At 38.7% G+C, this 16,762-nt stretch overlaps 1 protein-coding gene across 2 annotated transcripts in view; it reads left to right on the top strand.

Annotated features, from left to right (window-relative positions):
• Positions 1–16,762, top strand: part of Impg1 (interphotoreceptor matrix proteoglycan 1) — a 152,882-nt gene that overhangs the window by 57,291 nt on the left and 78,829 nt on the right. For both annotated transcript variants that reach the window (XM_006511328.4, NM_022016.3), the window contains 3 exons: positions 3,559–3,623; positions 9,909–10,012; positions 14,154–14,306. In XM_006511328.4, coding sequence (XP_006511391.1) covers positions 3,559–3,623; positions 9,909–10,012; positions 14,154–14,306 — 322 coding nt within the window. The remainder of the gene's footprint in view (positions 1–3,558; positions 3,624–9,908; positions 10,013–14,153; positions 14,307–16,762) is intronic.

Here is a 16,762-nt window from a genome sequence, read left to right as displayed (position 1 = left end):
CCCTCTTTTTTCCACAACTTAATAAATAATCACTGTGTTAGCTCTTGCTTAAATTGCCTTCTTGTTGGTGTTGCTTGTTTCTCCCCAGGCCCTTTAGTGAAGCAGGGGGAAAACTAAATCATGTCCCTTGTCCACTGAGCTCTCCAGTTTGCCTCACATTACCCATGATCCTACCGCTGCCACATTCTCATGGCATGCACTGCTCACTCACCTTGGGCTCTGACCTAACGGTTACCTCTCTTGCATGAAAGAACTTACCTCCTCCACACAACCTATTCAAATTCTCTTCTCTTCCAAGATCCATGACTTACCTTTATACTGCTGTGACAGAGCACCATGAACAAGACAATTTATTGAAAAAAATATCTAAGTGGGCTTACAGTTTCAGAGGATAAGTCCATGACCATCATGATAGGGAGCATTGTAGCAGGCAGGCATGGCACTAGAACAGCAGCTGGGAGTTCACTTACAGCTTGAAGCAACAACCACAAAACAGAGAGAGGGAAATGGACAATGAAAAGGAGATGAAAAGGGAGAGGGGAGGGGGAGGGGAAGTGGAGGGGAGGGAAAGAAAGGGAGAGAAAGAGAAAGCGAACTAACTGGCAATGACCTGAGCCTTTGAATCCTCAAAGCCCACTCCTAGGAACATACATCCTCCACTAAGGACACACCTCCTGATCCTTCCCAAACAGTTCTATCAACTGCAGACCAAGCATTCAAATACGTGAGCCTATGAGGACCATGTTCATTCAAACCACCACACTTCAGGTAGACTCCCAACTCCCCACAGTATCTTCACAGCCCATCTAAGGCTGAAGCCTTTCTTGAACCTTCTGCTCTGCTTGGCACCACCTTTTTGCTGAACATTTTCTTCCCTCTCCTACTTTCCTGTGAAAGAACAAAGTCCTTGGCAGCAGGACCCATGTGATACTCTACACATTTTCTACAAGAGAGCAGGGCTGTCTGCCGTTTTCTTAATCATGTATGAGTGCTGAGCTACTCTCACTCACTTCAACAAGGTGCATGACCCAGGAAAGGCTTTGACCTACACTACTGCCTTTGTTCACAAGAATATTGTATATAGAATTCACAGAAATATTCTCAGGCAGTTTAAATATTGGACAGACTCCTACTTTCAAGAAAGCCTTATATGCTAAGAAGAGGCCACACACATGAAATGATGTCCACAAAACATTTTAATTCTTGATGGAGAAACATGAAAAATTATGAAAGGTTCACCTTTCCCAGACAGAGAAAGAAATTCTGTTCCTGCCTGAGCCCATAGCAATATGAAAGAGAAGTAAGAGATTCGCACTCACAGTAGCTTCAGACACGTAGTCAGGTAAAGGGAAAATTTCTCTTCTACATAAAACCATTCCAAGAAGAAAAGAGAAATATCTCTCTCCTCACTAGTCCATATTCTGCCAATTTCAAATGGCTTTTAACTAAAAGCCAGCACAAGAACCAGGTATCCCAGATTTCCATCCACAGCTTCTGTCGGGTAGTACAAATTGCCAGCTTAGAGGAAGGATCACACTCGATAGCAGAGGATAAGGACACCATCCAAGAGAGCAGCCCACACTGGGATGCTACTCTGTAACTCAGCAGTGACCATGGTTACCATCACTCTCCTCCTCTTGCTTAGTTTCTTTCTCACAGCAATGTGGACCAAGGAGAGTCCAGGAGTTCTGAGACCTCAGCATAAAAACAAAGTCTGTAAAATTAAAAGGAAAGAAAATTTGTCCAAATCATAAATGCCAGTGTTTGACATTTAAATACCATCTCCATAAAAGCTATTTGTTAAGCATATATCATAATACCAGAAAAATAGTGAGAACGGCTGATTTCAAATTCCAGTAGAATTTAAGTTTATATTGTCCTATATCAGCCAATATGCTCATCCACTGCTAAAACTGACACCTATCTTCCTGTTTACACCAATTTTATTAGCATGTATTAATCATATTTAATAGTTTAATTTTCATATATATACATACATATATATATACATATATAATATATATAATATACATTGACTATTACCATGTCACACCTGCTCTCCCTCCCTCTGGTCCTCCCAAATATACAACAAACATCCATTGTTTTGTTTTTCTATGTGGGAAGTGTGTGTGTGTGTGTGTGTGTGCGCGCGCGCGCGCGTGTGACATAAATGTATGTTCATGTTTGTGTGATTGTGCTCACCTGTGCTAGCTATGTGGAGGTTAGAGGTCAATGTCATCTTCACAATCACTCTCTACTTTTCTTACTTTTGAAACATAGTCTCTTACTAAAAACTGATCTCTCTCTTTCAATTATGCTGGCAGGCTACTGAACCTGCTAGATCCACCTGTCTCCAACACCCAGTGCTGGGATTATAGACCCATATCTCTGTGCCCACGTCCTATATAAATTCCGGGGAATCCAATTTCAGATCTTCATGCTTGCAAACTAAGTACTTTAACCACTGACCCATCTCCCAGGCTCAAACATCCATCTTTATTGGTCAGAGTTTATGACAGCAGATATGGCAATATTTTAAACATTACTCTTCCTGGCATTTTAGGAAGTGTTGGCGTAACAGAGATGCCCAGGTGGTAGTGTTGGCTCTGTCCAGTCTAGATGGCTCTGTAGGAACCAAACACCAGACATTGCTTTCCATCTTCTTTCATGAAGCGCACACACACACACACACAATTACATATCATACTAGAAAAGACATTATCAGTTGGGACCTAACAGATTAGAGAAGAAATGTTTCAGTGAGATCCAAAAGCTAACAGCACCACGATTCCTTTCCACTATTGCCTATTAATAATGAGCTGATGCTGTATAGGCAGACAGTTCTGCCACTGAGACCTTGGGTTTGACCCTAGAATATCTCCCACATTGCCATCCATGGATCTGAAGTCTGACCCCCCCAACTTCCTGGCTGGCTATCACTGTGCACCACTGTTGTGGACCGAATACAGATATCATAAACCTGTACCATCCAGAAACCAATTCCCTCCCATTCCTTTAACTGCAACAGTTCTTTATTGGATAAGCACATGCAAAGGAGTCTGAGATTTGGAGGGAATATCCCAGTGATCAATTATATCACCTATCACTTTCCATACCAAGAACACTGTATGTGCAATGGGACAGTAAAACATTGGAACATGAGTGAAGCTCAATTCTGCCTATTGTAGAAATGCCCTGTCCCCGAGGCCACACGAAGTCAAGATGCTGAGGGGAGTCAGACATAACCATTCAAAGAGGTTGTTTGAAATTTTCTTCAATTATTTAATATACAAATACAAATATTGTGTGCAATATATAAATTTCAATTATTTAATATACAACTATAATTATTGTATACAATGTATAAATCTTCAACTATTCAATATACAAATATATATTTAAAAATAACTTAATTAATAAAGAATAGATAAATCTAGATTACAGTATGCTTGTCCCCCTAATACTTGGTCTATATATTGTATAGGCAAACTCAAATGTAGGCCCCTACCATCATGTTCCTCTGAATTACCCCTTCTTTCTCTTCTTTTGTGCTAACAGGAAAGATGAGACAGCCTCCATGGAGACACTGGAAGCACCTACTGAAGCCCCTGTGGTACCCACAGGTAAGTTTGGATCTCATTTCATCTCCTTCAAACTATCATGGAAAAGGTACTTGCACAGTACTCCTTAACAAAAGCTGGTAAAAATTATAACGCACCTCTCATTTCTAGAACTTTGGATTCTATTGGTGAATGTCCATACGCATAATAAACACTGTTTGATCAGTATAGTTAAACATAAATACCTTTCAAATCGCTAATTTCTCAATAATTTCTGGGGCTAGTAATATAGCACAGTTGAGAGTGCTTGCCTAGCTTGACTCCCTGAGTTCAATCCCTGCAACACAGAGAGAATATTATACTAAAGTTCTATTTTCATGGATTTTGCCAAGTATTTTCCAGAAATTTTATTTTAATTTAAATAATAAATCATCAACCAAATTGGTAAGCTGCCTATCTCAGTGCACATTTGGCAACGCTGAATATAAACCCCCTTAAGTAAAAAAACCCCTAAGGGATTTTTTTAACCTTTTTATTGCATGAGTGTGTATGGCGTATATGTCTGAGTGCAGGCTGGCACACGTGGTGATCAGAGGGTGACTTTGTGGCATGGGTTCTCTCCTCTACCTTCACATGGTTCCAGGGATCACACTCAGGCAATCAGGCTTGTAAACCAAGCATCTTTAGTTGCTAAGTCACTTGCCAGCCCTAAATATAAATTTTTAATGTTTGCTTAAAAAGAGAGATAATTTTATGTTTACTAGACACTTAAAATTTGCTTTACATGTATTTTAGTATGACATTCTTACCATGTTCCCTTATAATTTAATAATGCTTTAGTGAGTGTGACCGATGATACATGCCTATAATCCCATTACTCGGGAGACTGAGGATGAAAAGATCATGAGTTTGAAGCCAACCTGGGCTATATAGTGAGTTCAAGAGTAGACTGAATTACATGGCAATACAGTGTGTTAAGTACAAAATACATGTCATAGCGAGTATTTTGCCAGGCTGTATGTACATGCACCACATGTGTACAGCACTGGCAAGAGGCTAGAATAAGGTGTCCAGTCACCTGGGACTGGAGATAGAACTGTGAGCCACCGTGTGGGGACTGGGAACCAAACTCGGGTCCTCTACAAGAGCATCAAATGCTCTTAACCACTAAGCTAGCTCTCTTGTCCCATTCTACATATACTTTCAAGTATATAAAACTGTTAAACTTCTGGTAAATGGGCTTTTTAAGTAATGTTAGTAATATTTTTAAGAAAGCACATTTTTGGAGTTGGAAGGATGGAAGACAGTAGAGTGCTCTCCTGGACAGCTAAATCTACAGGGTCAACCTATAGCATCATTGGATATGGTACTCTGTGCCTATAAGCCTAGCACTCGGGAAAGGGAGGCAGGAGGGTCAGAGCTTCATATCATCTTGAGCAACATAGCAAGTTTGAAGCCATAATGAGTTTGATATATGAGACCTGTATCTTTAAAAAAAAAAGAGGGAAAAGATGTTCCTTTAAATCTATGCATTAAAATATATAGACTTTTAGACAATGAAAGTAGAGTTTGTATATCTATTTACTGATATTAGAGAAATCTGCTGTGACTTCATTTTTATATTTCTTCTAAGTTAAAATAGTTTACTATTTCTAGACTTACTTCTAGATACTAATGCAACAAGACTAGTTCAAGTTCAATTACAAAAAGTGAAAAACATCCTTTAACCAAAAGTTGAATAGTTGTTAATTCCCCTTATAAATGAGTGAAGTTTGACCTGTGATTCTTAATATCAAGACTTATTTATAAAAGTATTATTTACAGAAAGCATTTGTTAAAAAAAAATTCTGGCAGTTTTTTGAATATAGTACAATACAATCGAGCTATTAAAAGTTGTTTTTCTGTTTTAAAAATGGAAGGTAGTATGTCTTATCTGTCAAGAACCTTCATAATAAAATTAAAGATACTAGAATAAAAACTAAACAGAAACTCTCTTACTGCCTTGGGGTGGCTCAGGGCTTGTAGGAGAACTCCAGCAGTATTCATACTACTTCGGCAACCGCATGGGCTTGGCTGGGACTTTGGTCTTCACCACATCCTCACTGACAGCCACTTCGTTAATATAGAAAAACTGAGGACAATCAAAGGGGCAATTTTTGATAGTGGGTTTTGATAGTGGGACTATTCATTTCTTTTGGTTGCTTCTGTAACTAGTAACCTACCCTCAGATTATTGCTGGTGTTTGTACCCAGTGACTCAAGGATAATGGCTGTTTATCTATTGAGCTACACAACTCATCTCTGCTGTAACTAATGCCAATTGAACATTCCAAGGACCTCAAAACTGTACACTATCGATGATCAGAAAGTTCAGCCAATAACCTAAAGACAGATCCACATGCATGTACCTCTGCAGAACCATATGAAAAGTAAAATTAAAATTAGCAAAGGCACTACAACTTCTCCTAAAATTACAAATCCAGCGTAATGTATTCTATTAAGAGTAAGTGAAATGAAACCCAAAGAATTAAAAAAAAATAGTTACTAGAACGAGGAATTCACTAAAGAAATAGAAAGACTAAAAACAATTAAATTGAAACTATGAACATAGGAATTTCAGTAGGTCAAGTAAATTTTCAATGGGAAGACACACTGATCAGTTGATAAAGTTAGAGACAAAATATCAAGGCTTGAAGGCATAATTATGAATTATAACATTCAGACAATGACAGATATTGTAATGAAAGAGTACAAATAAAACATATGAGAACTATGAGACACCACTAAAACATTACATTTATAAATCCTGAACATAGAAGAAAAAGAAGTAGAAAGAGCGTGTACATGTATGCATGTGTGTGTGTGTGTGTGTGTGTGTGTGTGTGTGTGTGTGCACGCTCGCGCATGCGCACGTGTGTGCATGCATGCATGCTGTGTAAAAGCACAGGAAATATAACCAATTAGATTATAGGAGATGATTTCCCAAAACTACAGAAAGAAATGACCATCCAGATACAGAATGCATTAAAATGACAAAGAGACAAATCCAGAAAAGAGCCTCCCTATGTCAACTATAGAGTTAAAATATTAATTATGCAAAGAGGGGGAGAGGGAGTGAGGGAGAAAGAGAGAGGGAGAGAGGGAGAGTGGAAGCAAGCTTCAAGAGAGGAGTAACACGTTACACAGAAAAGCTCACTGAGGAAAGTGACAGAAACACTAAAAGCAAGAAGGGCATGGAGTGATGTGTCCCAAGCTCAGAAAGACAATAGCTGCCCATTCAGGTTACTATATCTAACAAAACTGTCTTTCATAAGTGAAAAGAAAACTAAAACATTCCATAATAAATACAAACTAAAGAAACTAACGGTCACTGAGTGAAGCATTACTGGACTAATACACCCTGAGCTAAATAGATCTATGAAGCCGTAGGAAAAAATAAACCACACTGTAATAGCAGTAAGTGAAGAAGGACTGGAAGATTTCTTATATTACAAAACAGCAAAATAGCAAGAATTAATAATATTTTGTTAATAGTTTTATTTCTCAATCAAAAGGCATGTACTAACAGACTGGATTTAAAAGCAAGGTCTCTCTAGTTTCTGTAATAAACACAAAGACAAACACAGACTTAGGGTAGAAAGATGGGAAAAGCTATTCCAGGCAAATCAAACTAGAGAGCCAACAGATAGAAATATATGAATGTCTAATGACATAGACATCAAACCAAAGGCAGTCAGAAGAAATAAAGGAAGCCACTTCATACTGATTGAGGGAACAATCCATCAAGAGGATATTACCATCCCAAACATATATTCATCAAGCATCCAATACCTAATTTTTATAAAACAAATATTACTGGATATTAATGTACAGATTTACCTCAACACAATTGCAGTGTATAACTTCAATATCCAGCCCTCACCAAGACACAATTTACAAAGACAAAAGACTGAAAAATAAAAGGAACATTAGAATTAAAGGACATTATAGTTCAGAAGGACTTACAATCGTTTGAGGGAGTTTTATCCAAACAGTGCATAATAGAAACATATCTAAGCAGCCCATGAAACTTTCTCTAAAACAGATCCCATTTGAGGACTGATAATTATGATTTATAGCATTCAGACAATGGCATATTTCATAACAAGCATAATAAATTATGCTATCTGACAAAACGAACAAAATAAGAGATCAATAAAAACTGTGGTTTTTGTTCATTCAAAAAATATGTTCATTGTATATACATTTCTTTATTTCATTGCATTGGCTAACAAGAATGACAGCTGAACTAACCAAAACATCCAACCAAATGGCATGTACTATTTTACCCAGAAGTATCACCTTCTCCAATGCCCTGTCACATAGTAATCATATATATAAGTAGTTTCATAGTTTACTATGTATTTAAGAAGAAAATATGGTTTTGATTTTCACAAAGAAATATAAATGTTTAAAGAAGTAGATGCAGTGACTCCAATTTAGACACTAAACAATGCACATGTTTGATATACCATGGACATGTATAATATTACATGTCCATTGAATTATGTTCCTCTCACAGTAAGAGAATTTGTTGCTCTTGTAGAGGATCTGTGTTTGATTCTCAGCACCTACATGGCAGCCCACAACCATCTCTAACTCCAGTCCTAGGAGATTGAATACACCCGTCTAACCTCTGCAGACACCAATCACACACAAGGTGTATAGATGTACATACAGGCAAAACATCTATACACATGAAATAATAAGACAGATGAATCTAAAATAATTAATATGTGAATATGCTTTAAGTCATTTCTCCAGCTAAGTCAAATATTCCCATTAAAAACTGCAGTTCCACACCCAATGCAATGGCATCACAGAACCTCATAGAGCTAAGGAACACTTAAAAAGACTTGGAGAATGAAAAACAATAGTTTTTATTTTCTAAGGCTTAAAACTAACCAATACATTCTATATTTTTGTCTATTTTTTTCATTCATTTATTTATTTTATTGGGTGTACAGTGGAAAAGGGAAAATGGGTCAAAAGAGAGGGAGGGAAGGAGAGAGGGAGGGAAGGAGGGTGGAAGGACTGTCTTTCCATGCTGGGGATGAGCCGTGCCTTGGAAAGGAGAGCAGTCACTCCATTCAAATGGGCTGGTATGTAGTCTCGGTGTTTTATTGAAAAGACTTTGGTTCTGGCCTCCCATTTGATTCCCAAAGGGCTGTCGGGGAACCCTATCTCATGACGGTCTAAACCCAGCTCACATTCCCTATTAGTGGGTGAACAATCCAACGCTTGGTAAATTCTGCTTCACAATGATAGGAAGAGCCAACATCGAAGGATCAAAAAGTGAGGTCTCTAAGAACGTTCTTAAACGCGCTTGGCTGCCTCAAGCCAGATATCTCTGTGGTAACTTTTCTGACAACTTCTGCTTAAAACCCAAAAGGTCAGGAGGATGTCTAATTTTTTTAAAAAGAAGCTATTTTTGACTAAGTATAAACTAACTGAATACAACACTATTTTCCTTAAACATTTCTAATAAAACAGGATAAAATATCAATACACATAGATTAAAATGAGTTATCCCTTGAACCAGAAAGCGTGTTTCTTGGTATCAGTAACTGTTTCTAAATGTGTTCCAGGGATCTGAAATTGTTTTTGCTGATCTGTAAAGGAGTGTTTTAATGAGTGTCATGAGGAAGTGGAAAGATGGCTCAATGGTTAAGAACACTTTGCTCTGACATTGGTAGCCCATAACTCACTATAACTCCTGTGCCGGAGGATTCATCAGCTCTCTTCTGATGGCTGTGAGCAAAAGGCACACTGATCATACACATAGCATATGCAGTCAAAATATTCACAATAAATAAATAAATAATCCAAAAATAGCAAAGTAAAGGAGCAATTGATAGTATCTTACTGTTCTTTCATCTCTTGGAGTCCTTGATCTAAATTTTAATAATTAAGATGTACCAATTATTAAAGCAATATGGACTTTAAAGACTTGAGTAATATTCTAAGATAATATTCAGAACAAATTCAATATAAATACTTGTCTTTACACCCTTTAAAGAGTCACAAAGAGAAACACTAATCAACTCTCACTAGACAAATCACTTAACTGCACCACGTGTAGTATAACCTCAAATTTTGGCCCCATAAGAAATAACTTAGTGAGTATTGAAAGTGTGACTTAATAGTTTTTTTTTTCAAAAACATATGTATGGAATCTCTGAAAAATGAGTTTAGAATGTACTAATCTAGGGTGACAGAAAAGACATATGGAATTATAGAATCTTGACATTGCTCTAATTTAAATTCTTCTCATCTTATTTTTTGCCTGAAATCCCTCTAATTTCTCCAGATGTTTCCAGGATGTCCCTGGGGCCCTTCCCACTTCCTTCTGATGACACAGACCTCAAGGAGATTCTCAGTGTCACCCTCAAGGACATTCAAAAGCCCACAACAGTAAGATCTAAACTGGCGGGTTTTTATTGCAAATGTCTGGTCTTTTCCTTTTATGTTATCTTTTTCCTCATATCTATGTGTATGTGATGTGCACACAAATGCGTGTATGCATGTTCACCTGCATGTGTCACAGGAGTGCAAGGATTACAGGCAGGCTGCCATGTGCCCTTTCCTGGGATTCTGGAAACCAAGAGCCTTAGTCTTCATGCTTACACAGCAAGCCCTAGCAAACTGAGTCAGGTCTCGAGCCTTGATTTGTTTTCTTCAGTAAACTAGGGGAAAGAGTGGAAGGATCAGAAACTCAATATTTTTAATTTTTAATATTTTAATATTTTCATCACTCAGATTACCTCAGTGTCTTTATCCTATTCACTATTCTTATATCATCCTAAGGAAGGACTGAGGAAATAAATAGGTTGAAAATTAGAAGAAGACAGGGAGAATTACAAAAAGCAAACAGGAACCCTTCTCCCCTGTACCTTACAGATACACATGTGCAATGGGTGCTTCCAAAGCATTAAAATTAATCAATCAATCAATCACAATTTACTCACTCTATACCAAAACATAAGCCTTGTTGAAAGCTTATATTAGTCTCTATAATGTCATACTAGTATTAGTGTCTATCATGTGCAGCATAAGTATATCAACTATGTTTCAAAATCCTTCACATCAAGCCAGAGAAAAATAGAAAGAGTGACCTAAGGCTAAGAGGCTGTGTATGTAAGAGGTCACCATGTAGACTGGTGCAGCTATAAGAGATATTTAGAATATCAAAATAGGAAGCGTGTATCCTCCTCCACCCCCCCCCCCGGGGGGGGAAAAAAACTAAATCTAGGCAGTGCTGAAGCAGAGAAACATGGCCCTTGTTACTCATGAGAAGTATAGCTGGCAACCCAAAGAATGGCAAGCCAGAATGTCCCATCCTTCCACTGTTGCTGCACACCCACCTACTCTCCCTGGAATCTACGGGAGGATGCTCATTTCCTCTGTCCCCATCCTTTCAACTTCCCTCCAAGGCACAGGGCAAGGAAATGGGGAAAAATTCAAACTTACCAGCTCTGCTTGAGAAATCCTGACAAGCAACCTGCTGGCCACTCTATGTGCCCTTCAGACAAGATGGCAGCAGTACAGCTGGACTACTACTTCTGTGAACAAGGAAGAAAAATAATGTGGTTTTTGTAAAAGAAAAAAAAACTGCCTCACCAATGGGGAAAGTGCTATCAGAAAAAAGTATTTTGTAATTCAAAGTATTTAACATACAATTTGTAAGATGACTAGTCTTTCTTCTCCCTTTCTTCACATTGCCTGTGTCCTAGTCTTCAATATCCAATGTAGGTACCTCCCTCAGTGTAAATATCCCCACATTTTTCATCTGGCATCTGCCATATCCTTTGAAGAGCATCCTCTACCATCTGTAACTATGACCCATTCTTTTGCTCAGCAAATATTTTTTACTAATGTCCACTGATGTGCCAAGACTAGACATGAACAACAAATATCCAAAGATCAGCAAGATAGCTCCTGCACCAAGGAACATACATGCAGTTACACATGACAGAGTACCTTGAGTGTTATGATTAAAGATGGCAGGACAAATTACTGAGACAAAATGATAATTCAGGACAGATTGTAGGGGTACACTCCTTAGACTTGCATACTCAGTGGGTTTTATGTGTAAATACCCCTTTGGTTTTGCTCTTAGGGATTACGTACAATAGAGAATTGTGTGGACCAACAAGACTTGCAGGTAGAGAGAAGACAACAGGCTAGTGTAGAAGCAGATGCCGAACAAGAAGTTGAAATGCATTTCTTTTTTTTTTTTTTCCATTTTTTATTAGGTATTTAACTCATTTACATTTCCAATGCTATACCAAAAGTCCCCCATATCCACCCACCCCCACTCCCCTGCCCACCCACTCCCCCTTTTTGGCCCTGGTGTTCCCCTGTACTGGGGCATATAAAGTTTGCAAGTCCAATGGGCCTCTCTTTCCAGTGATGGCCGACTAGGCCATCTTTTGATATATATGCAGCTAGAGTCAAGAGCTCCGGGGTACTGGTTAGTTCATAATGTTGTTCCACCTATAGGGTTGCAGATCCCTTTAGCTCCTTGGCTACTTTCTCTAGCTCCTCCATTGGGAGCCCTATGATCCATCCATTAGCTGACTGTGAGCATCCACTTCTGTGTTTGCTAGGCCCCGGCATAGTCTCACAAGAGACAGCTACATCTGGGTCCTTTCAATAAAATCTTGCTAGTGTATGCAATGGTGTCAGCGTTTGGATGCTGATTATGGGGTGGATCCCTGGATATGGCAGTCTCTACATGGTCCATGCTTTCATCTCAGCTCCAAACTTTGGCTCTGTAACTCCTTCCATGGGTGTTTTGTTCCCAAATCTAAGGAGGGGCATAGTGTCCACTTCAGTCTTCATTCTTCTTGAGTTTCATGTGTTTAACAAATTATATCTTATATCTTGGGTATCCTAGGTTTGGGGCTAATATCCACTTATCAGTGAATACATATTGTGTGAGTTTCTTTGTGAATGTGTTACCTCACTCAGGATGATGCCCTCCAGGTCCATCCATTTGGCTAGGAACTTCATAAATTCATTCTTTTTAATAGCTGAGTAGTACTCCATTGTGTAGATGTACCACATTTTCTGTATCCATTCCTCTGTTGAGGGGCATCTAGGTTCTTTCCAGCTTCTGGCTATTATAAATAAGGCTGCTATGAACATAGTGGAGCATGTGTCCTTCTTACCTGTTGGGGCATCTTCTGGATATATGCCCAGGAGAGGTATTGCTGGATCCTCCGGTAGTACTATGTCCAGTTGAAATGCATTTCAAGGCAGGCAGAGGCAGAGTTCTGTACTCCAAGTAAAGAAAAAATAGTTCAAACAAAATATAGAATGAGTAAAATGTATGAGAGAAGAGAGAGAGAGAGAGAGAGAGAGAGAGAGAGAGAGAGAGAGAGAGAGAGAGAGAGAGAACTGTTGCTGGAGGTGGGAGCATTTTAAATAGACTCTCCAGGAGGAGAAAAGTGGACAATGTAGTGCCTGATTAATCTAGCAGTCATGGCTGCAGAATAAAACTAAATTTATTCAAGCAGACTGGAATAAGACCATAGCGAACATTAAAGGTACAGAAAAGGACTCCAGGTTTTAACCACAAGTCATAGGGAGTCTCTGGAGGTACTAGGTGAGAAGAATTTAAAAATCTATCTTTTACATGTGGACTATAAATAGAACAATTCCCACCCCACCCCCAGAGTCCAGAGGAGGAGAATGTGAGCACTGAACCAAAGGGCACAGATTCCAGTCATATCTAAAGAATCGTCTTTAGTGAGCTGTTATTCAGAATGCTGACCATAATAAGTAAAACCACATCATATACTTCAAAGCTGCTAGGAGAATAGATTTTAATGTTTCACACATAAACACACATACACAGACACACACAAGAGGTTTTTTAATTTGAGGTCCGGGATATATTAATAAATCTAACAAAATCTCTCCAGACTATAAACATATATCAAAACCTATTGTACCCTATAAGTATGGACAATTATTGTTTGTTATTTTAAAATATGTTGAAGCTGGATAATGAGGTGTCTGCTTGTAATTCCAGCACTTGAAGGGCAGAGGTTGAACCAAGAGTTCAAAGCCAGACTTAACTATATAGCAAGTTTGAAAATAGCTTGGGCAACTATGAGACTCTGCCTCAAATAAGTAAAGAAATACAACTTGAGGACCTCCTCAAGTCCAAGGCCAAGAGTTGAAGGTCAGACTTAACTATATAGATAGTTTCAGAATAGTTCAGGGGACAATGAGACTCTACCTCAAATAAATAAGTGAATACAACTTGAGGAGTGCCTCAAGTCCAAGGCTACCCTGAGCTACAAAGTGAGACTCTGACTCAAGTAAGTAAAGAAATAACCACCCCAATGAAACTCCAGTACTTTGTCTTACTGTGTCTTACTACAATTTAGGGGCAACTCATAAGTCACAGGGCTTCTATTCCAAAACCACTCGGACCTTCACACTGCAATTTGTGATACAATGGCAACATATAGTTTATAATATTGCTGATTGTGTTGTTTACATTAATAGTGCCCCTTTCGTTGTTTTTCTTGTTTTTAACCAGGAAAGTAAAACAGAACCTATTCATGTGTCTGAATTCTCATCAGAGGAGAAGGTGGAATTCAGCATCTCTCTGCCAAACCACAGGTTCAAGGCAGAGCTCACCAACTCTGGGTCACCATACTACCAGGAACTGGTGGGACAGTCCCAACTGCAGGTGAGTGGGCCAGCCTGTATACCCACACCCCAAGTCATGGCACCATCTGGGAGCCAGCAGAGCATTATGTGTCTTTTGGCTATTAGCTTAAACTTCTTGTGATCAGGCCTCCATTGCTAACCACTAAAAAGAAAACTAATACTACAGAAGGTTCCAAAATATTGGGGCAAATTATCCTTTCTAGTTTTTCTATTGATCAATGTTATTTATGCTTAAATTATCTTTAATTTTTAATAAATTTTAAGTTCTCTTAACTAAAAGCCACAAATATTCTACATATGTAAATTGCCATTATGGTAATGATTCATAAGTAAACACTTTTCCAAAAATCCATTAAGGTGTACATTAATGCATTCATCTTTTTGTATGTCAATTATATATCAGTAAAATTGATTAAATTTTTAGAAGATTGACATAAAATGACCATCTAGGCACCAACTAGAGAATCTCATTGATTGAAATATGAATTTTCAATTCATAATTCTATATCCCTACTAATATTTCTACTTCTACAACTTGAAAGTCATCTATGTTTACCACTATACCACCAATGCTACCTTTGCAATTTGATACAGTTTAAATATATGACGTTAAGTGGATATAATTTAAGTGAATATTCATCAATTACTATTGCAAGAAGTAAGCCAGGGTATCTTTTCTATCTTTCAGCATTGTCACACCTCTTTGTCTTTGGTTGAATTGAAATATTTTTTAACTCTCTGCAAGATAACTCCAACTATGTTGTTGAGTGTAGCTGGTGGATGCTGAGAGTAGCAGTTGAGAATAGGAAAAGAGAGAGAAAGGATTGTAGACATAACCAGGGTTTTTACAAAATGTTTACCAGATATAGTGAGTCCATCACAGAGGCACCAAGCTTATTGGTGGCCTCTAGAGTGGAGTGAAGAGAGATGATTCCCAGTCTTGCAAAAGCTACTTGCAAGTCCTACCAAGAGCTCCAGGGACTCAGCTCTCCTGCGTCATCACCACTGGTGGCGTATGCTTTTTGGAGATGCAGCTGCACTTGAGGTGCTTCTAGTCCTATAAATTGCCCTTCACATATACTCCTGTATGTAACCCCAATTAAGGGGGAAAACAAAAAGCATTGGTTCGCTAAGTTGGATTTGTTTAAAACCATTCCTTGGGTCTGCTGTGAGTTTCATATATGGAGTAAACAAATGTGCATGTGGTAAGTCATCAAGACCAAGAAGACAGCATGAGTGAATACCAAAAGTGAGGGGAAATTCCAAATAGCTTGTAATTCTGTCAATTAGAGTGAAAAAGAGAAAGATGGTAATGAATGGATATGAGACAAAGCTAAAAAGGAAGGCCCAGATGTTCTAAAATCACCCTGTTTCAAGGATTTGCTAAAGAGTGTTTTAAATACCAAATGGAACAAGTAACAAACACTTCATTAGTTCAGTCTGCTTTACAATCCATGTCTAAGTGCTTGTGTATGGTTCATGAACACTGCAGAATCCTTCCCTTTCAAGCTAATATAAGGGATACTTTGTAATTGTTTGACTTTCAGATGATGATGAGATGGGTGGAAGGTCTACATTTCCTCCCTAGGAATTCGCAAACTGTGAGAAGCAGGGCTCCTTTGCCACGTGGCTATAGGCTCTTCCCTAACTTGGTAATTCTATGAGTACCTAAAACATCATAATAGCGAACAGTATTAGGCTCCAGCTAACTGTAACCCCAATCCTAACCTTAACCCTAACAATAATCTCAACTCACTTTATCACTGAAGGAAGCCAGGACAGGAACTCAAGCAGAGCAGGAATCTGGAGGCAGGAGCTGATGCAGAAGCCATAGAAGGATGCTGCATACTGTATCTTTCCTTATGGCTTGCTCACCCTACTTTCCTATAGATCCCAGGACCAGCAGTGCACAAGGAGCTAAACTCTCTCCCATCAATTACTAGTTAAGAAATGACCCACAAGTTTACCTACAGCTCAATCTTATGAAGGCATTTTCTCCACTGAGGCTCCTTCCTCTCTGATGACTCTAGTTTGTATCAAGTTGACATAAAACTAGTCAGTAAAGTATCATTCCTTCATTAGTGAGGAAATTGAAGTGCAAGGGAAAAATTAACATCCCCACTGACACAGCCATTACCCAGCAAAGAGATGGTCCCAACCCAGGTAGTCGAACCTTGCTCCTTTATCACTCACTACCCAATGCTTCCTATTTTTCCTAAGTTAATGTTTATGGAAAAGGGGTAATTGTATCACCAAGTCATCCCTCTAGCTCCTGAAAAGCTAACTAAGCAAAGAAGTCTATGTCTTGTCCAACTTTGCTCCAAAGAGCATCATCCTGCAGGCTTGCTCTTCAGTCTACCACTGCTTCAGTCCCAGTCCTCTGTGGCACCTGCCTGCTCACCAGCTCCTAAGCAGGACCACTCCAAGGCCTGCATTAGAAACACAATCAGTGTGCCCCACCCATCGCGTGTATTA

The sequence above is a fragment of the Mus musculus genome, chromosome 9 (assembly GCF_000001635.26).
Source record: "Mus musculus strain C57BL/6J chromosome 9, GRCm38.p6 C57BL/6J".
In the NCBI taxonomy this organism is placed as follows: domain Eukaryota; kingdom Metazoa; phylum Chordata; class Mammalia; order Rodentia; family Muridae; genus Mus; species Mus musculus.
This window is presented reverse-complemented; position numbering and strand designations above follow the sequence as displayed.